The sequence below is a fragment of the Scyliorhinus torazame genome, chromosome 16, assembly GCF_047496885.1.
Source record: "Scyliorhinus torazame isolate Kashiwa2021f chromosome 16, sScyTor2.1, whole genome shotgun sequence".
NCBI lineage: Eukaryota > Metazoa > Chordata > Chondrichthyes > Carcharhiniformes > Scyliorhinidae > Scyliorhinus > Scyliorhinus torazame.
This window is the reverse complement of record NC_092722.1, coordinates 15,939,305-15,966,067: the sequence shown is the minus strand read 5'-3', so window position 1 is coordinate 15,966,067 and position 26,763 is coordinate 15,939,305. Positions and strand designations below refer to the sequence as shown.

General features: G+C 52.6%; 1 protein-coding gene across 3 annotated transcripts in view; it reads left to right on the top strand.

The window, feature by feature from the left end:
• Positions 1-26,763, top strand: part of mmel1 (membrane metallo-endopeptidase-like 1) — a 243,318-nt gene that overhangs the window by 140,367 nt on the left and 76,188 nt on the right. For all 3 annotated transcript variants that reach the window (XM_072478005.1, XM_072478006.1, XM_072478004.1), the window contains 5 exons: positions 632-715; positions 1,800-1,903; positions 4,538-4,596; positions 5,653-5,772; positions 25,487-25,620. In XM_072478005.1, the coding sequence (XP_072334106.1) occupies positions 632-715; positions 1,800-1,903; positions 4,538-4,596; positions 5,653-5,772; positions 25,487-25,620 (501 nt within the window). The remainder of the gene's footprint in view (positions 1-631; positions 716-1,799; positions 1,904-4,537; positions 4,597-5,652; positions 5,773-25,486; positions 25,621-26,763) is intronic.

Here is a 26,763-nt window from a genome sequence, read left to right as displayed (position 1 = left end):
TCCGTTGGTGTTTTCCTTCAGTGAAACTCTGAATAAATTAGACTGCATCCCAAGATGTTGCCTCAATGATTTCAATTGATCTTTGCCCTGGGGAAAGCATAAATCCTGAGCTCCCTTTTATATTTAGGAAGTGAGTCAGCCATCTTGGTATTGAGCCACACAGGCCAGCTGGCCCTGGGCTAAACATCCATTGAGAGCAATGGCAGGTCTCTCTCAAGTGGGGTAGCAGTCGGGTTCCAACAACAGGTCTCAGCACCCCTTAACAGAGTGGAGAAAGGAAAATCAATCAGGGTGATCCTACTCTCCTTTTTCCTTCTCCTCTCTGTTCTTGAAAGCAACGGACTCTTGGTGAGCCTCAATTCTATTGCCATGCAAGACCTCAGATTGTGAAAAGCGTTGGGCTGTCCTTGAATGACGAATATTGCAGTTGGGACCCTGTTCTTACCCCAATGTTCATATCAGAAACCACTGAATAGTGATCAGCATCAGGAAGCCTGTTCCAGCGTAACTGAGGCCAATTGTACAATCCTAATACTAACCATAAAGATATCAGTAGGTAATGAGCAAGGATTCTAGCAACAGGGTCTTGTTCATTATTTTGAATATCCCTTTGTAATTGTTCATCCCAAAGGCTCAGGCAATAAAAGAGAAAATTGGATATCCGGACTACATACTGGAGGACAACAATCCCAAACTGGATCAGGAATATGAACACGTGAGTACGATGGACTATGCGATGGATCCACGATGGACATACCCTTGTGTTGACCAGCTAGAATGAATTCTCTATGACATCTGGTGATGTAACACTTGATAAATGTTGAGGGAGCAGAATCATGGCACCCCTGAGCAGGGACTCCCAAATGTCTGCAGGTACAGATGTTGTCCTTAAATTGTGCAGGGCAAGTATTTTTTTGAATCTTTGTCAGGAACCCAGGGAGGTCTGAGAAGATCGCACAGCAAATTTGCCGAATGAATCGTCAACTTTGTTAAATACCTGTTCTCCAAAGTGGTTTTAATAGGTTCCTTTTAGTTAAACTGATTTCACTCCTTCATCCCCATGTCAGGTTTCCTCCATTGGTTTCTACACTTTTTAATTTGGGACAATTAATTACTTGGTCTTTGGCAATAATCTTCCAGAGTTGATTGTGTATTCTGGGAAACCGAATGCATCTTTCCATTGTTGGAAAAATCTCTTGGACATGAGAGAATTAAATTGATGTCAATGGAGAATGATAAGATTGAAAGATAATAGTGATTACAAGACAGTGATCTCAATAAATGATTACGGTAATGTCATAACTCAGGCAGTTTGTAACTATTACCCAAACAAAGAGTGACTCCAAACAAACCTGTTGGATGTTAACCTGGTGTTGGAAGACTTCTTAGTGTGCCCAAAGAAAGAGGTGAGGTCAGCAACTTGTAACCATTCCAATACATCCATTATTTTTCATCATATACACGCTACAGAGTTCCAAAAAGACATTTATCCTGTTTGTAATGCTTTCTTCAACTTGTTGCTGACAATAGGTGTCATAGCAACCAGCATGTGCCTGTATATTTTATGCAGTTTATCCAAAATACATCACACTGAAGGATTATCGACTGTGACCAATTGTTTCAACTCTCTGGAGTGGCAATCCGCAGTGGGTTGACAAAGCAGTAGCACTGTTTTTACAGATTATGCTTTAATGATGCCAACTCTATCATTCACATCAAAATTCAATCTATAGACAATCTATGGATGCGTTGACAGAAGTCACAAACTATGGCACTCATAATTGTTGTACTTTATTCAGCGAAACATCAGTGAAAACAAATACTTTGAGAACAACCTTCTAAATCTGAAGGCGACAGCGCAGGCAATTTTCGGGAAACTACGGCAGAAAGTGGATCCAGATCAGTAAGTTTCAAATGAGTAGAAATCTGTGTGTTCAACCCCCCTCCAGGGAATCATTCCTCCCTCGCTCCTAAATTCCTTCTGCCCTGCAACTGGGATTTCTGTGCTCTCCAACTCTGGCCTCTGCTCATCCCTGAATCCCTTTGCTGCATCTTGAGTGGCTGTACCAACCTTCAGGTGCCTGGGCTCTGAGCATTGGAATCTCCTCCCTAAAGCTATGCACCTCTCCCACCCTCTCTCCTTTAAGATTCTATTGAAAACTTACCCAAATGTTTGGTCAACTGCCCTAACATCTCTTTACGTGACACAGTTTCAAAGCTGAACAACACACCTGTGAATGGCCATGAGGTTTTTACTGCATTAAATGGCGTAGTACATCCATATAGCAGCAGCCGACTGGTTCAGAATCGACACAGTTGCATGAATTTACTACTGATTAAACATACTGGTGTAGCACTGAGCCATACAGACAAGGATGTTTCAGGTTGTTTCCTGGTCTGCTCTGAGTTACATTTTACAATCTGAACAATCAATAAAGTATTAGAATTGGCCTTATTAAATGTGAAGGAAAGTAACAGCCAATGCCTGTGGTCCTGATCACTATCCATTGACGCTTGCTGGAATGTGAGGGTGCATGAAATAAAGCTTTTATAGTTTAATTGCCACTGTTATTTCAGTATTTTGGTAAAAGCAAAAATGTCTCACCCCAGGTTTAATGCAGAAGTTGCTGGGAAATTCTGCCATTTGCTCAACATACAGATGTAAGTACAGTAGCACAGTGGTTAACACTGTTGCTTCACAGCGCCAGGGTCCTAGGTTCGATTGCCGGCTCGGGTCACTGTCTGTGCGGAGTCTGCACGTTCTCACCGTGTCTGCGTGGGTTTCCTCCGGATGCTCCGGTTTCCTCCCACAAGTCCTGAAAGACATGCTTGTTAGGTGAATTGGACACTCTGAATTCTCCCTCAGTGTACCCGAACAGGCGTTGGAGTGTGGCGACTAGGGGATTTTCACAGTAACTTAATTGCAGTGTTAATGTAAGCCTACTTGTGACACTAATAATATTATTATTATGAACTCCAGCTGATAGTAACAATGGGCTGGTCTGCAATTCTTCTATAAATGCTTTGCCTGACAAGACTGTGGCCTTGGCTCAGACATGAATGATAGGCAAGGTACTTGTGGGCAGGCCCTGCCACAGAAGTGGGATAAAATAATCTTTTTGGGCATTACTGCAATTAACACCTCTTTTTGTACCAAGAATTATTGTACAGCTATATATATATAGTGCAAAAGGGCATTTGACTCACTATGCCTAATCTCTCCAATGTACTCCAACTAACTCAGTCCAATTCTGAAGAAAGGCCAAGTAAAATTTCCAGAAAGCTTCCTCTTAACATTCTTGTCATGCACAAAATGCCATATCGCCTTGTCCCCAAAAGATGGAATCACCTGTGCCTCCATAATCCGTATTACCTTAATTTTACTTGCTGCCAAATAATTATCAAACTTGTTTTGAACCAGCTTAATGACAGACCCTGGGGCGTCATTCTCCGACCCCCCAACGGGTCGGAGAATGGCCGTTGGCCGCCGTGAATCCCGCCCCCGCCCCCGCCGAAGTCTCCGGTACCGGAGATTGGGCGGGGGCGGGAATCGGGCCGCGCCGGTTGGCTGGACCCCCCCCCCGCTCAATTCTCCGGCCCGGATGGGCCGAAGTCCCGCCCAGAAATTGCCTGTCCCGCCGGCGTAAATCAAAGCTGGTATTTACCGGCGGGACCAGGCGGCGTGGGCGGGCTCCGGGGTCCTGGGGGGGCGCGGGGCGATCTGACCCCGGGGGGTGCCCCCACGGTGGCCTGGCCCACGATCGGGGCCCACCAATCCGCGGACGGGCCTGTGCGTGGGGGCACTCTTTCCCTTCCGCCTCCGCCACGGCCTCCACCATGGCGGAGGCGGAAGAGACTCTCCCCACTGCGCATGCGCGGGAAACTGTCGGCGGCCACTGACGCTCCCGTGCATGCGCCACATTTCCGCGCCAGCTGGCAGGCCACCAAACGCCATTTCCACCAGCTGGCGGGGCAACAAACGCCATTTCCGCCAGCTGGCGGGGCGGAAATCCCTCCGGCGCCGGCCTAGCCCCTCAATGTTGGGGCTCGGCCCCCAAAGATGCGGAGCATTCCGCACCTTTGGGCCGGCGCGATGCCCATCTGATTGGCGCCGTTTTTGGCGCCAGTCGGCGGACATCGCGCCGTTGGGGGAGAATTTCGCCCCTGATGTCCAACCATCCCATCCAACATTATGAGAAAATAAATTCCTAATGGAACCTCAAGTGGGCCTGGAGTTTCTTGGCTTGAATCTTCAATTCTTTAGTCTTGTGAACTTAAATAAAACTTATTAGCCTGCAAATCTTTAGCTCCTACTATTTAAAAGACTTGAGCATTAAAGCCGCCTTATGATCAGGTCGCTGTGGGTCACAGTTATAAAGGTGGCTCTCTGTTCCCTCCTTCGCATTATCGTTTTGAACCATTATCACTTTCACCGTGTTAGTTTTCAATCTTTATAAATGCAAGTGAAAAATACAGAAATTATAGAAGCTGGTTGTTATACTTCTGACCCCACGTTAAGACTTCTGCTTTATTTCAGATGGATTGTGGGAGCTGCAATTGTCGGTGCTTTTTATTCGATTAATGAAAACCAGATACGTATGTCATAATGTTGTCAAATTAATATTGGTTTCACTGTGGAAGTGAATGTTGAAGCCTCCCCTCATTGTTTAAGCTGTTTAAGATGTTTAAGCTGTGAAGAGCAGAGCCATGGAGACAAAAAGGTCTCAGGTTCACTGCTCATTATGTGCTTTACTCAGCTGACTTTTTAAAAAATACGTTCTTGTGACGTCGACGACGCCAGCTGGGCCAGCATTTATTGCCCCCTTGAGGGGTCAGTTAAGAGGCAACCACATTGCTGTGGATCTGGAGCCACATGTAGGCCAGGCCAGATCAGGTAAGGATGGAGCCACGCCTGCATCGATTCTGCTACTGGTGGGGGACTGGCACCGGCGTCGCGAAGAACATCATCGAAACCCATGAAAAACGGTGTGGGAATCGCCGGGTCCGTGATGGACACTCGCAGGGCTGACAAGCTGCAGCCGCGCGTAGACCATACACCCCCCCCACACACACACTGATTGCGGCCGCAAAGATGGGACAGGTTGTGCTGGGGCGCTCATACAGCTGATGGGTCGGCTGGCACCAGAGGGCACCCAGGGAGGTGCCCCAATGGGGTCACCTATACAACCCAGGGTCCCCGGTTTAAAGTGGGCTATCAGCGGCATGCCCAGCTGCCTGGCTGCCTTGCCGGCTGCGGTAATGGTGTTGCGTACCCGCCCACCCGACCCCACAGTCCACCTCCTGGCCACCCCACACGACTCCCCCCAGCCCTGGCAGAAGACCCCCGGCCAGTGGCATGGCTGTCGGCAAAGTACGGCGGTGCTGGACACTGTCCGTACGCCCTCTCTCTCAGCAGCCACCACGCCAGGTTCACGATTTGTGAGAGCGCACATGGACCGCACCGTCAGGAACTCGGCCCATCGGAGGCGGAGAATTGCGGATGGGCCCCCCCGTCGCCCCCCGCTCATTCCACTTTTCATTTCCTGTTTTTTCTTCCTTATTTCATATTATTTCTGCAACACTATGTAGGCAACAGCACGTCTCAGTGGTTTTGGAGAGCCAATGCTTGATCAGATTATTTGCTTCCTGCAGTACTTCCAGCCGGGATTCTTCAGCCTCCATTGATCAGTAAACACCAGCTTCAAGCACTTAACTTTGGAGGAATCGGCTTCGTGATTGGCCATGAGATAACACATGGATTTGATAACGAAGGTGGGCATTAATAGACTGGTTGTCTGCCTGTGACTTATGTTAAAAGACATTGTTGATGTGTCAATTGGCTACTTTTCGATGTTGCTTTGTTGCTTTTCTTATCTTGACATTGAAGCATACATCTAGTCTTCAAAATAAAGTTGCCAGCCTGACTCCCAAGCTTCTGAAATGAATGGACTCAGAGAGCAGCAGTGCTGCCTCTACAGCTGACCTTCTGATAGGTTGCAGGCTCAGAGGTGTGGACTGATTTGTCATGATTTAAGTGCGCCGATTACCTGAATGCCTGTTCCCAGGGAGTTCCTTGCCTACTGACCGTCCTGCAAACCAGAAAATGACTAATGCCTGACAAGGTTGGTTCGATTCCCGCTTGGGTCACTGGCTGTGCGGAGTCTGCAGGTTCTCCCCGTGTCTGCGTTGGTTTCCTCCCACACGTCCCGAAAGACGGGCTTGTTACGTGAATTGGACATTCTGAATTCTCCCTCAGTGAACCCAAACAGGTGCTGGAGTGACACCCTCCTCGATGAGGACACCCTCCTCGATGAGGTTGAAAGACGAAGGGCCACCCTCTGCCCAAGACGTGGGCATCGCCAGCTATCCAGCACGGTGAGGCGCGGTTGACGTGACGTTGGCACCACTGTGAGTGCTGTGGGGCACACCCCCCGGTACGGGGAGCAGTGTAGGAAGAGGCTGCACGACCTCACTCGGGCTGCCAGGGTAAGTGCCATGAGGGTGCCCCCGGGTCACAACCAACACCACCCCCACCCCAGGCAGGAGGGGGGGAAGTGGGGTGGGGGAGGGGGGGAATTCAGGGTGCACAACGTTGTACTCGACCCACATGAGCACCGGGACCCCCCCCCTGGAGGGATGCCATGGCGTGGCTCCAACTGTCTCCTCACCCAGCATTAATATAGCTCATGTCTGCACGCCCTGATGATACCCGCCTAATTGTGATGCTTTATCCAACCCCCCCCACCGCAGGACAAGACAGCTCACAACCAACGTGAGCGTATGAGAAGCGGAGGGGGTTCTCCTGTGCTGCACCCCCTAAACGTTCACGAGCAGAGGGCCCTGGACCTCGCTGGGGGATCCGCCACCCGGGAGGTCGCGACATGCCAGGTCGGAGGCGCAGAAGCAAGTGAGACAACCCTGCATGTCCTCACCCCCTCCCCCCCCCAACCCGTCATCACCCCCCTCACACTCTGCCCACTGCACCCTCGATCCCCTCCCCCCTCACACTCTGCCCACTGCACCCTCGATCCCCCCCCCCTCACACTCTGCCCACTGCACCCTCGATCCCCTCCCCCCTCACACTCTGGCCACTGCACCCTCGATCCCCTCCCCCCTCACACTCTGCCCACTGCACCCTCGATCCCCCCCCCCCTCACACTCTGGCCACTGCACCCTCGATCCCCTCCCCCCTCACACTCTGGCCACTGCACCCTCGATCCCCTCCCCCCTCACACTCTGGCCACTGCACCCTCGATCCCCCCCCCCCCCCCTCACACTCTGGCCACTGCACCCTCGATCCCCTCCCCCCTCACACTCTGGCCACTGCACCCTCGATCCCCTCCCCCCTCACACTCTGGCCACTGCACCCTCGATCCCCTCCCCCCCTCACACTCTGGCCACTGCACCCTCGATCCCCTCCCCCCTCACACTCTGGCCACTGCACCCTCGATCCCCTCCCCCCTCACACTCTGGCCACTGCACCCTCGATCCCCTTCCCCCTCACACTGGCCACTGCACCCTCGATCCCCCCCCTCACACTCTGGCCACTGCACCCTCGATCCCCTCCCCCTCACACTGGCCACTGCACCCTCGATCCCCTCCCCCCCTCACACACTGCCCCCACCACCACCATACACCCGGCCCAGCGTGTCTAACGAACCCCGTATCGTTGTGTTCCCCAGGGCCAGCCGCCGAATGTCCAGGGTCGTCTCGGCCAAGACAAAGCCGACCATCTCCAACCTCAAGCGCACCCAGGGACGCACGCCAGAGGGTGGCAGTCGGTCGGACAGGAGGGCCATCCTCTCAGTCTGGGGCGCTGGACGGGGACACAAATACGAAGGACAGAAAAAATACTGAGGGGCACAGGACGGACAGTGACGATGACGCATAGAGAACGGACACACAGTCCACGGATTCACCTGGAGGGCAACACGACATGGGCTTGCGCCGGGCCATGAGGGGGATCAGTACACACCAGACTTCGTAACGGACGATGACCTAGAGCTAGCGGCACTGCTGTCTCCCACACCATCCACCATCGCAGAGACACTCACCTCGGTTGGGCTATTTAGTGATGAGGCTCCCGGGTCACGGTCTGGTGCGCACCACACAGCCGAGCCAGTACAGCAGGTGGAGTTTGGAGCAGCCGAGGGGCTGGACGGTCGGAGGGCAGTCCAGGCCCAGCAACCAGCTGCCACCCAGACGGTTCCCGGGTTCCTGGATGTAATTGACCCACCCGGACAATCGATGCATGTGGACACCCAGGGACTGAATAACGGGATGAGGGCCATCTTCCAGGTCCTGCACACGCAGTTGGAGGAATCCATTCGCATCCAGGAGCAGGGAGTGGTGCCGCTCATCGCAGCCACCCAGGCTGACACCGCACGGGTGGCGTCCGCAGTGGAGGCAATGGGTGAAACGGTTTTGGCGTGTTGGGCTTCACGTGCACGCGTCATTCATGGCCCAGGAGAGGGCTGCCCTCTCACAGGCAGCCATCTCACAGAGCCAACAGGACATTGCCGCCGCTCTCCGATTCTCCGGGGCTGCCCGCAAGTTTCGGGGAACGAGCACACGGAACTTTTAATCAGGGATGCTTTCGTAGCAGGTATGAGCTCCCCAGATAGCCGCCAAAGACTCCTAGAAAAGGACACACTGGGACTTAGAGAGCACGGGCCCTGGCAGGGTCCATGGAAGTTGCCTACAAAAACACGCAGTCCTATGCGCCCGACCGCGCGGCAGCCCCCTGGGCTGCGTGCCACCCTGCAGCGGCAGCCCCACAGACCTTCCCCCTGACCCGCAGTCCTGCGCGGCAAGAAGGCCCGCTAACGCCGCCGGGCCCCGCTGTTTCTTCTGCAGGCAGGCAAATCATCCCTGCCCGCGCTGCCCGGCCCGTACCGCCACCTGCAAAGGGTGCGGCATGAAGGGCCACCTCGTGGGGGACTGCCAGGCCCGCGCCGTGGCCACGGTCTCCAGCGACTCCGGACCGCTGTGGCAACCCCCCCTTCAGGCCCCGACCGGCCAGCGCTCACCGCCACCCCGCGGACTCCAGCGACTCCGGACCACCGCGGCAACCCCCCTTCAGGCCCCGACCGGCCAGCGCTCACCGCCACCCCCGCGGACTCCAGCGACTCCGGACCACCGCGGCAACCCCCCCTTCAGGCCCCGACCGGCCAGCGCTCACCGCCACCCCGCGGTCTCCAGCGACTCCGGGCCGCCGTGGCAACCCCCCCTTCAGGCCCCGACCGGCCAGCGCTCACCGCCACCCCGCGGACTCCAGCGACTCCGGACCACCGCGGCAACCCCCCTTCAGGCCCCGACCGGCCAGCGCTCACCGCCACCCCGCGGTCTCCAGCGACTCCGGGCCGCCGTGGCAAGCCCTCCCTTCAGGCCCCGACCAGCCAGCTCTCACCGCCACCCCCCTATCCCGCGCCGTGGCGACGGTCTCAAGCGACTCCAGACCGCCGCGGCAACCCCCCCTTCAGGCCCCGACCGGCCAGCGCTCACCGCCACCCCCCTATCCTAGGGCCACGTGCGACCCACGGGCGTGGCCATCTTGCCCCCCGGACACCATGCTGGATGGGTGGGCGCCGCCATTTTGTCCATCACCGCCGCCATCTTGTTCACCCCCAGACACCATGTGCAACCCATGGGTGGCGCCATCTTGGATGGGGCCCCAGGCCCCCAGCACGGCCGACTACACGCTGCCTGTTCAGAACTCGCAACAGCTTTATCTGGCCTCGGTGACACTGGATCAAATTCGACCTCGGACACTCGCAACAGCTACAACAACGGTCTTCATCAACAGCCACGAGACTTCTTGCCTAATTGACTCTGGGAGCACGGAAAGCTTTGTTCACCCCGACACGGTAAGGCGCTGTTCACTTGTAACCCACCTTGTAAACCAAAGGATCTCCCTGGCCTCCGGGTCACACTCGGTGGAGATAAAGGGGTTCTGCCTAGCGAACCTCACTGTCCAAGGCAGGAAATTCAACAATTTCCGCCTGTATGTCCTGCCGCACCTCTGCGCGGCTACCCTCCTGGGGCTGGACTTCCAATGCCATTTGCAAAGCCTGACCTTTAAATTCGGTGGCCCTATACCTCCCTTACTGTCTGCGGCCTCACGACCCTTAAGGTCGATCCGCCTTCCCTGTTTGCGAACCTCACCCCGGATTGCAAACCCGTCGCCACCAGGAGCAGGGGGTACAGTGCCCAGGACCGGACCTTCATCAGGTCAGAGGTCCAAAGGCTGCTGAGGGAAGGGGTCATCAAAGCGAGCAACAGTCCCTGGAGAGCTCAATAGTGGTGGTAAAGACCGGGGAGAAGCATAGGATGGTCATTGACTACAGCCAGACCATAAACAGGTTTACGCAGCTGGACGCGTACCCTCTCCCCCGCATATCTGACCTGGTAAACAGGATCGCGCAATATAAGGTCTTCTTCACGGTGGATCTCAAGTCCGCCTACCACCAGCTACCCCTCCGTTATAGTGACCGCAAGTACACTGCCTTCGAAGCAGATGGGCGGCTCTATCAATTTTTAAGAGTTCCCTTTGGTGTCACTAATGGGGTCTCGGTCTTCCTACGAGCATTCGGACCGTGGTCGATACCGCTGCAGGCCTCCAGGACTGGCAGCGCCAGGTGTCGGTGGTGTGACGGGGCACATCTCCGATCGCATCTCCATCCCACAGTGAGGCCCGGGGGCCACCGGGTTCCCCGAAGGAGGAGGAGGTTCTGGGGCCCGTCCCGGTAGCTCCAGCAAAGGACATGCCGGGACACTCAGCCTCCCCTATTCTGTCCCTGGCGCATCTGGTGGGCAGCGGGCAGGACAGGGTGGCACCACGCCATCCAGCACGCCCGCCGAGCAGCCTGGCCCATCGAAGCCGGGCCGCCCCAGGAAACGCGTGCCGACGGGGAGCCATGTCGCAGGGCGTGATTCTCAGCAGTCCGCCTCCACTCCTGCTGTACCATCTGGGGAGACACCTAGACGTAGTGGTAGGGCCATAAGGCAAAGATGTTAGGCACAGAATACGTTGACACGGGTGCAGGGCACAGTTTAGTTGTAAGGGGTAGGGCATCTGTTTGTGAATGTCACAAATAAACTCACTGTTGATTTTATCTTGTAAGACTCTGTGCTATGTCCGGTGCCGGGGGCTCGTGAGGGTGACCGAGTGGCGCTGGGGTTTACGAGCGGTTCAACGTCGGTGCCAGATGTGCTGTCCCTTTCCCCCCCTGCCTCCCAAAATCGGACACCGTAGTCCTCGGCACTCCAACGCCAGCTACCCCACATGGGCACGTGATGAAATGCCCGTTACGAAGGCTGTGACCACCGGAGTGCATGGTTCAGTTATAGCCGTAAGTCAAACCTTGGCTGGCGAATCTAAGCTCACCACTCATCGCAGAGCGGGCTGTCATCATTCAACATGGCACTGATCACAACCGCTTACCCAATCATCAATGTTGTGCAATCCCGTAGTGCCGCAGTGGTAAGGTGATGTGGAATTGATGCCATGTACGCGGTGCGGAGGTGCGGGGGGGGGGGGGGGTGGGTGCTATGTGGTGCCCGTGTGCAGGACTGGTGGCATAAGTGGCTGTGTTCAGTGAATCTCTCCCCCATGGTGCGTGAACCGTGCGGCCACCAACGCGTGCCCGCTGTCCTCGACGGTGCCGTCGTGCTGCCTCCTGGACGTAACAACCACCCGGGCCGTGTCTGTGTCCTGCGCCCCTCCCCCCACCCTGCTGCATGCCATCCTCCTCCTCCTCCCCCTCCCCAAGCACTTCAATATCAGTGCCCGCTTCCTGTGCATTCCTCGCCCTCGGCATCCCGCTGGACATTCGGGTCCTGAGCGCCTGCGGCCTGCGCGGCGATGACGGGCAACTCCGCGGCCATCCCCTCTGCTGCAGCAGCAACCGCTGCATCTGCAGCCACTGTGGGCCGTCGCAGTCTACGCTGCCGGATGGCAAACTCCAGAACTGCTGCTCCAACCATGGCAGTGAACATTGCTGTCTGGTTGGCATACATGGTGACCTGCAGGAGGGTGGGGGGGGGGGGGGGGGGGGGGGGGGGGGGGCAGAGAAACGACATGCTACACGGAGGTTCTTCCACACCTTGCCAGCCGGGTTGCATGGGATACCTGTGTGTCCCGGTGGCCTAGTCGCACTGCAGGTACACAGCCAGCCTAACACCTGGTCACTGTCTGCGCCCAACGGTCAGTTCACACCGTCCTCCTCACCAGTGTGCCAGTCGCCTGTGTGCATCAGCCACACGACAACCTGCGGCTGTGTCCTCGTCACTGTCCTGCCATATCAGGGCGGCTGACATGTGGCATCTGCGGATGGACGACACCCTCCACACTCTCCCTCACCCCCCTCCCACCTCCACTCCCTCCCTCACCCCCTCCCACCTCCACTCCCTCCCTCACCCCCCCTCCCACCTCCACTCCCTCCCTCACCCCCCTCCCACCTCCACTCCCTCCCTCACACCCCCTCCCACCTCCACTCCCTCCCTCACCCCCCTCCCACCTCCACTCCCTCCCTCACACCCCCTCCCACCTCCACTCCCTCCCTCACCCCCCTCCCACCTCCACACTCTCCCTCACCCACTCCCACATCCACTCCCTCCCTCACCCCCTCCGCCTCCACTCCCTCCCTCACCCCCCTCCCACCTCCACTCCCTCCCTCACCCCCCTCCCACCTCCACTCCCTCCCTCACCCCCCCCCCTCCCACCCCTCCGTTGGCCGCAGGAGCACCGGAACAGTCCGCTCACCTCCTCACTGCTCACAGCACGACTGGCTGACGACTTTATTTACCAGGTGTGAACAGCGATGGCGTGAACTGGGGTCACGCCGTCGGGACTTCGGCCCATCCGGGCCGGAGAATAGCGGGGTAGGTGGAGAATCGCCATTTTGGGTGTCTCGGCCGATTCTCCGGCCTGCGCCGCGCAGAACTCGACGGGGCCGAACTCGCCACTTGGGTGCATCGCGGGAGGGCATCGGACCGGCATCCCGTGGAAAAATGGCGCGCCAGGCGATGCTCCCAACCGGCGCGGCATCGGAGAATCGCGCCCATTGTAACTCACTAGAGCATTGAAATATCCTTTAAGACCAAATTATTATCCATAATCTCAATGGTACACCAGACTTTTCATTGGACAAAACATCCAGTGAAGCATTCCTTTATTGCACAGCTTCTTTAGTTAATTGTACGTTGTTTTAATGTTTCTTTTGTTATTAAATCTCTGATAGTTTTTGTTGTGATCTGCATATCTGTATGTACACAAGGGGTTAATGTATAGACTTAACAGCTAAGTAATCACTAGATGGCAGCACTAGAGATGGGCATAAAAAGACAGACTAAGCCAAGAACCGTGTCTTCGTGTGGACAGTGACTAGTGACCAGAGGTAGAGAGAGACAGCTCAGAGCATAGGTGCAGTTAATCATAGTTAATTCTTATTCAATTTTGTTCATTTAACATCTAGTATAAGAATTGGAGAGAGAACGAACACACAGGTTATTTGTTAACTTTACTCAATGAAGTATTTACTCTAATTGGAAGACTACGGGCGTCATTCTCCGACCCCCCCGCCGGGTCGGAGAATCGCCGGGGGCTGGCGTGAATCCTGCCACCGCCGGTTGCCGAAGTCTCCGGCAACGGAGATTCAGCGGGGGTGGGAATCGCGCCGCGCCGGTTGGCGGGCCCCCCCGCTGGATTCTCCGGCCTGGATGGGCCGAAGTCCCGCCGATAAATTGCCTGTCCCGCCGGCGTGGATTAAACCACCTTTTGAACGGCGGGACAAGGCGGCGTGGGTGGGCTCCGGGGTCCTTGGGGGGGGCGCGGGGTGATCTGGCCCCGGGGGGTGCCCCCAGGGTGGCCTGGCCCGCGATCGGGGCCCACCGATCCGCAGGCGGGCCTGTGCCGTGGGGGGCACTCTTTCCCTTCCGCCTCCACCACAGTCTCCACCATGGCGGAGGCAGAAGAGACTCCCTCCACTGCACAAGCGTGGGAAACTGTCAGCGGCCGCTGACGCTCCCGCGCATGCGCCGCCCGGGGATGTAATTTCCGCGCCAGCTGGCGGGGCAACAAAGGCCGTTTCCGCCAGCTGGCGGGGCGGAAATTCCTCCAGCGCCGGCCTAGCCCCTCAATGTTGGGGCTCGGCTGCCAAAGATGCGGAGCATTCCGCACCTTTGGGGCGGCGCGATGCCCATCTGATTGGCGCCGTTTTGGGCGCCAGTCGGCGGACATTCCGCCGTTTCGGGAGAATTTCTCCGAGAATCCGAATTTCGGGAGAATCAACACCGAGTTAAGGATCATCCTGGCAAGAGGCAAATGAGAAACATATATAGCACAAAGCAATATAACATACTACCAGGAGTAGTAATATAACATGGAACCAGGGAATTGACTTCAAGAAAGCTTACTAGATAGATTAGATAAGAATTAGAAAGAAAAAAAAGAAAATTTGTACCGGCTGTTCGAATTTGGAAGGCTTCACAGCATTCGGATCCTTTGAAGAACAATCGACTTGATGGACCATGTTTAAGCTCCATGTCAACTGAAAACTACCAGTAACCTTAACTCAAATTGGAAACTTTTCAAACAGCAATTGCAAATCTTTCTAGAAGCACATGATTTGACCACCGCTTTTGAAGCTAGAAAAATAGCTCTGCTTTAATCCATGGCAGGACAGCATGCTGCAGAAATATACAACTCTTTCATTTACTCTGAAAGGGAGGACAAAAGCAAACTTGATGTAATAATTAACAATTTGATGACCATTGCAAAACGAAGACAAATAAAATCTTTGCGAGATTCAGGTTCAACAAACATTTGCAAAAACATAAGGAATCATTCATCAGCTTTGTCACCAATTTAAAATTACTAGCTCAAACTTGCAACTATGCAGATCTGCATGATTCGCTGATCAGAGACCAGATTGCGTATGGACTATGTGATGAGAGCCGAAGAGAATCATTATTAAAACAGCAAGATTTAACGCTGAAAATCGCAATTCAAAAGTGTTTATCTCACGAACAAAGTAAAAAGCAATATAATGAATTTTACTACCGTGAAAAGAGCCCAAAGGTCCACCACAAGATTGAAACTGTTAAAATTATGTCGCAGGCAGCCAGGAAGGAACATTTCGAACGGCAGCTATCCTGCGCGTGCACACTCCAGCCCTGAACGTGCGCACTTTGAATGAAAACGTGAGACTGAAGAAAAGACATCTGCGCATGCGCGAATGTGTCTCATGCGTCAGAGAGACAACGTCATGATATGTCATTGATGTGGCAGCGCCCACTTAAAAGGGCAATGGCTGGCTCAAGGCAAACAATGTTTAAAGTGCAGAAAACTCAATCACTATGCTTCACAATGCAGATCTACAGTGCAATTTAAAACTCCAAAACCAAGACCACAAAGGAACATCAACGTTCGCAGTGTGGATTCATTGGAGCAGAAAAAAATCTGAAGAGAAGTATTCTTCAGAAGAGGACAATTTCTCATTAGGGAACATGTTTTTTGTGGGAACAATTGAAAAATGTGAGGAACTTAAAGCAACAACCAACACTCCTCAACCGGTCAATATGATCGACTCTAGCAATGTATGGACTTCAACAGTGCAAATGAACCATTTTCCAATATTGTTCAAGCTTGACACTGGGGTTTCAGCCAATCTACTGGCAAGCAAAGATCTCCACTCTATTCCAGGAGAACGTGAGATGATACCTGCTGCATGTAGGCTGAAAGACTACAATGGTAACCAGACCATATTTGTCGTTTGAAGAAGGTGTTTCAAAGAATCCATCAGTATAGATTGAAACTCAACCACTCAAAGTGCACATTTGCACAAACATCTTTAAACTTCCTGGGAGATACAATATCATCTCAAGGTGTCAGATCAGATGATGTGAAAATTTCTACGATCCAGGATATAAAAACGCCACATAATAAAAAGACTGTGTTAAGATTTCTGGTCTTTCTGGGCAAGTTTATCTCGAATCTGTCCACAAGGACGTCAGCTTTACGCAATTTGATAAGGAAGACGAATGATTCTGAATGGACACAAATTCACCAAAATGAATGGGTGGATCTCAAACATCAACTGATGACTGCACCAATCCTTACCTTTTTTGACCCAACTAGGACTACCAAGATCTCCACTGATGCCAGTCAGGACGGGATAGGTACAGTTCTTCTATAACAGAAAAATCAATCTGATTGAGTTCCAGTTGCATACGCTTCCAGGGCTATGATTGCAACAGAATGCAGATATGCACAGATAGAAAAGGAATGTCTTGGACTACTCACGGGAATACTGAAATTCCACGACTATGTGTGCGAGCTTCATACATTTATAGTGGAAATGGATCACAGACTGTTAGTTCACATAATAGATCAGAATTTGAATGATTTGACTCCTCGCCCATAACGTATTATGATGAAGTTAAGGACGTATGACTTCACCTTGGTATACACTACGTGAAAAGATCTCGTCATTGGTGATACGTTATCAAGATCAATTGACACAGAAAGTTCACCACCTGAATTGATTATAAACATCAAAGCTCAAACGCAGTTATGCACGGAAGATCTTCCGGCATCTGGGGCGGGATTCTCCGACCCCCCGGCAGGTCGGAGAATCGCCGGGGGCTAGCGTTAATCCCGCCCCCGTGATCGGGGCCCGCCGATCCGCGGGCGGGCCTGTGCCGTGCGGGCACTCTTTTCCTTCCGCCTTCGCCATGGTCTCCACTATGGCGGAGGCGGAAGAGACCCCCTCCACTGCGCATGCGCGGGGATGCCGTGAGCGGCCGCTGACGCTCCCGCGCATGCGCCGCACGGCAATGTCAATTTTGCGCCAGCTGGTGGGGCACCAAAGGCCTTTCCCGCCAGCTGGCGGGGCGGAAATCAGTCCGGCGCGGGCCTAGCCCCTCAAGGTGAGGGCTCGGCCCCCCAAGATGCGGAGGATTCTGCACCTTTAGGGCGGCACGATGCCGGACTGATTCGCGCCGTTTTTGGCGCCGGTCGGTGGACATCGCGCCGATTGCGGAGAATCCCGCCCCTGATGAGAAGCTACAACTGATTTGTCATGAAATGAAGAAAGATGCAACTTTGCTAAGAGTGATGCACCATCTCCAGTATGGTTGGACAAAGGGACAATATCCACAATGTCAAAACATTAAGACCGAGTAGTTGATGGGCTGTTGTTATGCAATGACCAAATTGTAATTCCACTGAGTCGACGCTCTGAGATGCTACACAAGATTCATGAGGGACATCTCGGAATCGAGAAATGTAAGAGGAGAGCATGACAGGCAGTTTACTGGCCAGGCATCAACAAAGAAATAACTGACATGGTCATGGCATGTGACACCTGTCAGAAGCATCAACCTGCACAGTGTAAAGAGCCACTTCAGCAACATGAGTTAGCAATGTCACCGTGGACAAAAGTAGGCATCAATCTGTTTCATGCTACGGGCCGTGACTATGTTCTCATCATAATAATCGCTCATTGTCATAAGTCGGCTTCAATGAAGTTACTGTGAAAAGCCCCTAGTCGCCACATTCCGGCGCCTGTTCGGGGACGCTGGTACGGGAATTGAACCCGCGCTACTGCCTCGTTCTGCATTACAAGCCAGCTGTTTAGCCCACTGTGCTAAACCAGCCCCTACCACTCAAATTTTCATGAGGTTATGAAACTTCGTCGCGTTGTCCTGACTAATCTTACGTCTTCATCTGTCATAAAGGCTTGTAAGGAAACATTTTCACAACATGGGATTCCACACACAGTAATGTCCGACAATGGTCCTTGTTTCACGAGTTGGGATTTGAGTTTTCAAATAACTACTGTCGTGTTAAACACATTGAGATAACATGGGCTGCAACTGGATGCAGCTTTAACTGAAAGATACTCCAGACCTTGAAGTTAGTTCAATCTGATTTATTGAAGTTGTCACACAGTTAGCACAGTTCTCTGTGAGTTCGACTCTCTGTTAACCTAAGTGTGATTACTCTGTCTGACTGAACCAAACTAGCTCTTAGCCACGTTCTGGAGGTGTTATGTGATATATACACCCTGACTCACTCTGTAGATATTCCCAGTAGAAAGAGGCGGAGTGTGAGTGCCTCGTGCCTTTTATAGTGGGAAACCACCCCCAAGTGTTCTGCCTGCTGATTGGTTATGTCCTGTTCTCTGTGTTCATTAGCTGCCTTCTGTGTCTCATCATGTGCATGTCTGCATATCATAACATCTCCCCTTTGGAAATGTTTTTCTGCAGCATATGTGAAAGTATTTACATGTGTTGGCCAAAAAACTAACTTATTTACATACTATGGCAGATGGGAACATATGCACATGTGAAAACAGGGGCGAGATTCTCCGACCCCCCGCCGGGTCGGAGAATCGCCGGGGGCGGGCGTGAATCCCGCCCCCGCCGGTTGCCGAAGTCTCCGGCACGGAGATTCGGTGGGGGCGGGAATCACGCCGCGCCGGTTGGCGGGCCCCCCCGCACGATTCTCCGGCCCAGATGGGCCGAAGTCCCGCTGCTAGAATGCCTGTCCCGCCGGCGTAGATTAAACCACCTACCTTACCGGTGGGACAAGGCGGCGCAGGCGGGCTCCGGGGTCCTGGGGGGGGCGCGGGGCGATCTGGCCCCGGGGGGTGCCCCCACGGTGGCCTGGCCTGCGATCGGGGCCCACCGATCCGCGGGCGAGCCTGTGCCGTGGGGGCACTCTTTCCCTTCCGCCTCCGCCACGGTCTCCTCCATGGCGGAGGCGGAAGAGACTCCCTCCACTGTGCAAGCGCGGGAATGCCGTCAGCGGCCGCTGACGCTCCCGCGCATGCGCCGCCCGGAGATGTCATTTCCGCGCCAGCTGGCGGGGCACCAAAGGCCTTTTCCGCCAGCTGGCGGGGCGGAAATTCATCCGGCGCCGTGTTAGCCCCTTAAGGTTGGGGCTCGGCCCCCAAAGATGCGGAGCATTCCGCACCTTTGGGGCGGCGCGATGCCCGACTGATTTGCGCCATTTTGGGCGCCAGTCGGCGGACATCGCGCCGTTTCCAGAGAATTTCGCCCCAGGTGTCTAATGTGTGAAAACAGAACATAGCAAACAAAACAAATGTTCGTAAGTCCAGTCTCTGGGGCTTGCGTCCGATCCTGGTTGACCGCCGGAGAGGTGGTGGTGGGGACGACGGCATCTTGATAGGCAGGATTGAAGCCTGACTGGTGGCCTCATGGTTCGAGGTATCAGGAGGTGGCACAATAACAGATGGAAACAACAAAGAATGTGATTGTGGGCAGGCAACTGTGCGCAGTGCCCGTCTGTTACGCCGCACAACAGAGCCATCAGCCATACGCACAACAAACGATCGGGGAGCAGCCTGTCGAACAACAACAGCTGGAGCTGACCAGCCTCCATCAGGTAGTTTGATCCGAACAGCATCCACCGGGAGTAGCACAGGCAAATCGGTGGCATGAGCATCAGAGCCCTGCTTTTGCCGGTCCCTGAGTTTCTGCACCTTCTGCAGCACCGGGAGGTCAGGCAAGTGTATGGCTGGAAGAGTCGTCCGCAGGTCCCTGTTCATCAGGAGTTGAGCCGGTGACATGCCGGTAGAAAGAAGGGTTGCCCTGTACGCAAGCAGCGCAAGGTTGACGTCAAAAGCAGAATCCGCGGCCTTGCAGGTGAGCTGCTTCACTATGTGCACCCCTTTCTCAACCTTCCTGTTGGACTGCGGGTAATGCGGGCTGGATGTGACGTGATGAAACTGATATACCTGCGCAAATCTTGACCACTCTTGGCTGCTGAAGCAAGGACCGTTGTCATCATGACAGTGAGTGGAATACCATGCCTGGAGAATGTTTCCTTACAGGCCTTGATGACGGTCTTGGATGTGAGGTCCGAGAGCTTCACGACTTCTGGGTAGTTGGAAAAATAATCAATGATTAACACATAATCACGACCATTAGCGTGAAAGAGGTCGATGCTCACCTTGGACCACGGGGAGGTCACGATTCCGTGCTGCTGAAGAGTCTCCTTGCTCTGTGCTGGCTGGAAGCATTGACGGGTCGCACAGTTGAGGACCATATGAAAAAATGAAATGAAAATCGCTTATTGTCACAAGTAGGCTTCAATGAAGTTACTGTGAAAAGCCCCTAGTCGCCACATTCCAGTGCCTGTTCGGGGAGGCCGGTACGGGAATCGAACCGTGCTGCTGGCCTGCCTTGGTCTGCTTTAAAAGCCAGCGATTTAGCCCAGTGTGCTAAACCAGTTGGAATTAGTCGCGTTGTCCTGACTAATTCCAGGCCAGTAGACAGCTTGCCTGGCTCTGTGCCTGCACTTCTCAACACCCAGATGTCCCTCGTGGATTTGCCTGAGCCCAACCTCTGGAGACTGAGTGGAATGACAATGCGGTCGAGCTTGAGGAGGATGCCATCAACCACTGTCAGGTCATCCTTCACATTGAAGAATTGACGGCGCTGCCCTTTTTGCCAGCCATTGGCGAGGTGGCGCATGACACGCTGCAGAAGCGGGTCTTTCGCTGACTCGTCGCGAATGCGAATCACCTTTTCATCTGACGCCAGAAGTTTGCTGGCACCTGTGATTCGGTCTCTTGGATGAATGCCGGCGGGTCAGCAGGCTAGGTTATGGAGCTGGTCAAGGCATCCGCAATAATGAGCTCCTTGCCAGGCGTGTACACGAGTTCAAAGTCGCACCTCCTGAGCCTGAGGAGGTTGCGCTGCAGCCGGGGCGTCATGTTGTTCAGGTCCTTGTGGATAATGTGGACCAGAGGCCTGTGGTCCGTCTCGACGGTGAATATCGGCAGGCCGTAGACACAATCGTGGAACTTGGTAATTCCAGTGAGAAGGCCCAGGCATTCCTTTTCAATTTGGGCGTACCGCTGCTTGGTGGGTGTCATCGCCCGTGAGGCGTAGGTAACCGGTGCCCAGGATGAGGTGTCATCGCGCTGGAGCAACACTTGGCCGATGCCGTCCTGGCTCGCATCTGTCGAGAATTTTGTTTCCCTGTCAGGGTCAAAAAATGCCAATATGGGTGCAGTGGTGAGCTTGGCTTTCAGCTCCAACCACTCTGCTTGATGAGCTACCTGCCACTCAAAGGCAGTGGACTTCTTCACCAGGTGTCTGAGGGCCATGGTGTGTGAGGCCAGTTTTGGGATAAACTTGACAAAACGTTTACCATGTCTAGGAAGCGCAGCACCGCCTTCTTGTCTTCAGGGATCTTCATGGCTTCGATGGCCTTGACCTTGTCTGTGTCTGGGCGCACACCCTGCTGAGATATCTGGTCACCAAAGAACTTAAGTGTCGACATGCCAAAGCAACACTTGGCCCTATTCAGCTTGAGGCTATTGGCATGGACACGGTGAAATACCTGCTGGAGACGAGAGATGTGCTCTTCCATATGTGGACCATATGATAACGCCGTCCACATACAGACGAACCCCTTCAATGCCCTCCATCATCTGCTCCATGATTCTATGGAAGATCTCCGAGGCCGAGACACTGCCGAACGGCACACGGTTATAGCAGTACCTGCCAAACGGTGTGTTGAAGGTGCAGAGCCTTCTGCTGGACTCATCCAGCTGGATTTGCCAGAAACCATGTAACGCATCTAACTTCGTGAAAAACCGGGCATGTGCCATCTCACTGGTGAGTTCCTCCCGCTTCGGGATGGGGTAGTGTTCCCACATTATATTCTGGTTGATATCCTTTGGATCAATGCAGATGCGCAGCTCCCCTGAAGGCTTTTTTACACAAACCATTGAGCTGACCCAGTCCGTCGGTTCTGTAATTTGGGAAATGATGCCCTGGTCCTGAAGATCCTTTAGCTGTGCCTTCAGGCGCTCCTTCAGTGGAGCTGGGACCCAGCGTGGTGCATGGACCACAGACGTGGCATCAGGCCGTATCATGATCTTGTACAGATATGGCAGAGTGCCCATCCAGTCAAACACATCCGGGTACTGAGCGAGGATGTCGTCAGTGCCGGCTTGAAGATCCACATTGGGGGAGGTCATTGTGTACACTCGCTGAACAAGGTTTAGCTGCTTGCATGCATGTGCGCCGAGCAGGGAGGCCCTGTCTGGCTTGACGATTTCAAACCTTAGCCTTGCGTGAATGCTCCTGTTGGAGACGAGCAGATGACAGGATCCCAGTGCTGTGATGGCATTGCCGTTATAGTCCAGGAGCTGGCAGGCTGCTGGAAGGAGCTTGGGGGGCTTCTTGATGCGGTTGAATCTGCCTGTGAAAGGAGATTGGCAGAAGCACATGTGTCCAGCTTGAACTGAATAGAGCATTGATTTACTTGCATCACCGCACGCCATTCGTCCGTAGAATCCACAGTGAAGATGGACAGGCTTCGTGATGATGTCGGTGAGGCATGTTCACGTGTGACAATGATGCCCACGCGGTAGGGGACTCCAGGCAGTCATCCTCTGGATCCGTTGTACTGCCAGGATCAGAATCCTGTAAACTTTGTTGTACACTCCGAACGCGCCTGCGGTGGAATTGGGAGCGCTGGCCCTTGACTGGTGGTGCAGACCTGCTCATGGCTGCATAGTGTCCAGGCTCTCTGCAATTTAAACATCGCCTGCCTCTTGCAGGGCAGTGTTTCTTTAAGTGGGCGGTGCCGCAGTTCGGGCACGTCATGACGTCGTTCCGCTCCATGCGTCGTTGCACATGCGCAGTGGGGTCGGCAGACGTTCGCACCTGCGCAGTGTGGTGATCGGCCGCTTCGTTATCCCGTTCGCATCGCGTATGCGTGAGGCTCCGGGAAGAGCACGCAAAATGGCCGCTTTTATCAATGCTGAGGCGCTGCATCAGGGCGATGGCCTGCACCCTCTCTGTCTCGTGGGAGGTAAGTTTCTCATTTTCAGCCGATTTGTATTGGGAATACCGATTTTTGGTATGCTCGTGCACTGTACATGTTTCAATCGCAACTGACAGGGTCATATTCTTGATTTTTAAAAGCTGCTCTCTCAGAGGATCAGAGTGAACTCCAAAAACGATCTAGTCTCTGATCATGGAGTCAGCAATATCACCAAAGTTGCAGGACAGCGCTAGCAGGCGGAGATTAGTTAGGCAGGAGTTGAAAGATACATCTTTACCTTGTAGGCATTGTTTGAATATATAGCGCTCGAAGATTTCATTGGTGTCCACATCACAATGACTATCAAACTTGATGGCCTGAAACTTTGTCTTGTCCTGGCCTTCAGTGAGGTTAAATGAGTTGAAGAGTTGGATGGCTTGGTCCCCCGCAGTTGAGAGGAGCAGCGCGATCTATCATGTATCAGACGCACCCTCGAGGTCTGAAGCTTCGATGTAAGCAGAAACCTTTGCTTAAACGTCCGCCAGTTGGCACTGAGATTGCCGGAGGTCCGCAGCTGTTGAGGAGCCTGGATCTTCTCCATAGTGCCGGGATACATTTGCCGGTCGTCACGGAACAGATTGAGGTAAACCACCTAGGGATAGCAGTCATCTGGTACCATGTCGTGTTAAGCATACTGAGATAACATGGGCTGTAACTGGATGCAGCTTTAACTGAAAGATACTCCAGACTTTGAAGTTAGTTCAATCTGATTCATTGAACTTGTCACACAGTTAGCACAGTTCTCTGTGAGTTCGACTCTCTGTTAACCTAAGTATGATTACTCTGTCTGACTGAACCAGACTAGCCCTTAGCCACGTGCTGGAGGTGTTATGTGATATATACACCCTGACTCACTCTGTAGATGTCTCCAGTGGAAAGAGGCGGAGTGTGAGTGCCTCGTGCCTTTTATAGTGGGAAACCACCCCCAAGTGTTCTGCCTGCTGATTGGTTATGTCCTGTTCTCTGTGTTCATTAACTGCCTGTCTGTATCTCATTATGTGCATGTCTGCATATCATGACAACTACAACTTTCGTCATGTGACATTTAGTCCACACTACCCACAATCTAATGGGAATGTTGAGAAAGGTGTTCACATCATCAAGCAACTCATCAGCAAGAAAATGATTCACGATCCGATGTTCATTTGGCTTTGTTATCGTACCGAGCAACTCCATTAAGTTCAGCATTATCACCAGCTCAGATGCTTTTTAGAAGACACAGCAGAACAACTTTACCAGCCTGACCCCAAACCTGTTCTCAACAAAATGCAGGAACAACATTCTAAACAGAAGCAATACTATAATCAGCACGCGATTAAGCTCAAACCACTGACAAAAGATGACACCGTCAGACTGAGGAATCCAGAAGGAGGATGGTCCGCTCCAGCTCAGGCAAGCATTACCGCCATCCTACATTGTAAAGTCTGCAGAGGGAGTGCTTTTCGACGTAATCGGCGAGACCTGCTGAAGATTCAACTTCAAATACCTGTTTTTCCGACATTCAATCTGAATCAGTTACTCGACAGAACTTACTTCACAACAAGACGACAGACGACGTTCACAAAGACATTAAAACATCCACAACACCACTGCACCAATTGAGAAGGTCCAGGAGAAGAAGAATGTACCCCAACCGACTAAATTTATTAATTGGCTTGGTATAAGTATCAATATTGTCACAGCTTGTACAGATATACACATCATCGTTTAACTACCTGTTTTGTACAATTTCCTTTGAAACAGTACAGAAAATATGTAAAAGAAAAAAAGGGGGGTTGTAGTGATCTGCATATCTGTATGTACACAAGGGGTTAATGTATAGACATAACAGCTAAGTAATCACTAGATGGCAGCACTAGAGATGGGTATGAAAAGACAGACTCAAGCCAAGATCTGCCTCTTCGTGTGGACAGTGACAAGTGACCAGAGGTAGAGAGAGACAGCTCAGAGTGTAGGTGTAGTTAATCATACTTAATTTTTATTCAACCTTGATCATTTAACATCTAGTATAAGTATTGGAGAGAGAACAAACTCACAGTTTATTTGTTAATGTTACTCAATAAAGTACTTGCTCAGGGCAGCACGGTGGCACATCGGTTAGCATTGCTGCCTCACGGCGCCGAGGTCCCAGGTTCAATCCTGGCTCTGGGTCACTGTCCATGTGGAGTTTGCACATTCTTCCCCCTGTTTGCATGAGTTTTTCTCCCACAATCAAAGATGTGCAGGTTAGGTGGATTGGCTACGCTAAATTTCCCTTAATTGGACAAAAATTAATTGGGTACTCTAAATTTATTTTTTTTAAACTTAAAATAAAGTATTTGCTCTAATTGGAAGACTATGAGTGTTAATCAACATCGAGTTGAGGATCATCCTGGCGAGAGGCAAATGAGTAACATATATTGCACAAAACAATACTACCAGGAGTAGTAATATAACAGTTTTCATTGCTGTTCTCAGGGTTATTGCTGTACCGTGCATGTGCAACCAGTATTTGCAGACGCAGGATTATTTGCCAATTTACATTGTCCATTATGGTTCATAATAACAGCTACATTTTAATTTGGCTCTTGTTTCAATGAAGAAAAAACTGTCTTTGTCACATTGTGTAATCTCCAGGAAGAAATTTCGATAAAGGTGGCACCTTGTATGACTGGTGGAGCAATTTCTCAGCCACAAATTTCAATGACCAATCGGGTTGCATGGTACATCAGTATGGAAACTACACATGGGATTTGGCTGGTGGACAGAGTGTAAGTATGGTATTATCGCTCTCCGTTTTATTCTTTCACAAGTGAGAGCAAGGAGCAGTAAGTATGGTGGAATTCCTACTCAACTGGTAAATGGGGGCAGTGTTCCTAGTCAGTCAGTAGTGGTGAGACATTGCATCCATAGGATCCCTACAGTGCGAAGGTGGCCATTTGGCCCATCGAGTCTATATTGACCCACCAAAAGAACACCCTACCTAGACCCACTCCCCGCCCTAGCTCTGTAACCCCGTAATCCCGTAACTCCACCTAATCTGCATATTTTGGACAGTGAGAGGAAACCAGAGCACCAGGAGTAAACCCACGCAGGCACGAGGAGAACGTGCAAAATCCACACAGTCACCCAAGGCCGGAATAGAACCCGGGTCCCTGGCGCTGTGAGGCAGTAGTGCTAATCACTGTGCCACCCTGCCGCCTGGGCATCACCATAACAGACAAATTAGTCACTTACCTCATTGGTGTATGTGAAGCCTTGATGATAATAATCTTTATTATTGTCACAAGTAGGCTAACACTGCAGTGAAGTTAATGTGAAAATCCCTTAGTCGCCACACTCCAGCGTCTGTTCAGCTACACTGAGGGAGAATTCAGAATGTCCAATTCACCAAACAGCACGTCTTTCAAGATTCGTGGAAGCACCCGAAGGAAACCCACGCAGACACGGGGAGAACATGCATACTCCGCACAGACAGTGACCCAAGCCAGAATCGAAGCTGGGACCCTGGCACTGTGAAGCCACAGTGCTAACCACTGTGCCACTGTGATGTATGTAGGTTAGCTGCTACAACCCCCTTCATTGCAGCGGTAGCTACACTACAAAATAAATTGAATGGCTACAAAGTGCTTCTGCTCATCCTGCAGATGGGAAAGGCACTACATGAATGCAAATTTTGGTTTTCTTTCATCTTTCCAGCCTGACGTGACTTTCTCACTTTATTGTCAATAATTTCCCTTTGATGTTTTTTAACCTTTTCTCTGCAGAGTTTTGTGCAATAATTTCTTTCAGGTCACTCTCAAATGTATCACTGATGTTGCTTCACTGACATGCTTTTCTGGAACTCTCCTTAAGCTAAAGCTTTGATGGGACCTTACCCAACCCCCCACCTCTCTTCTGCTCCAGACGTTTTG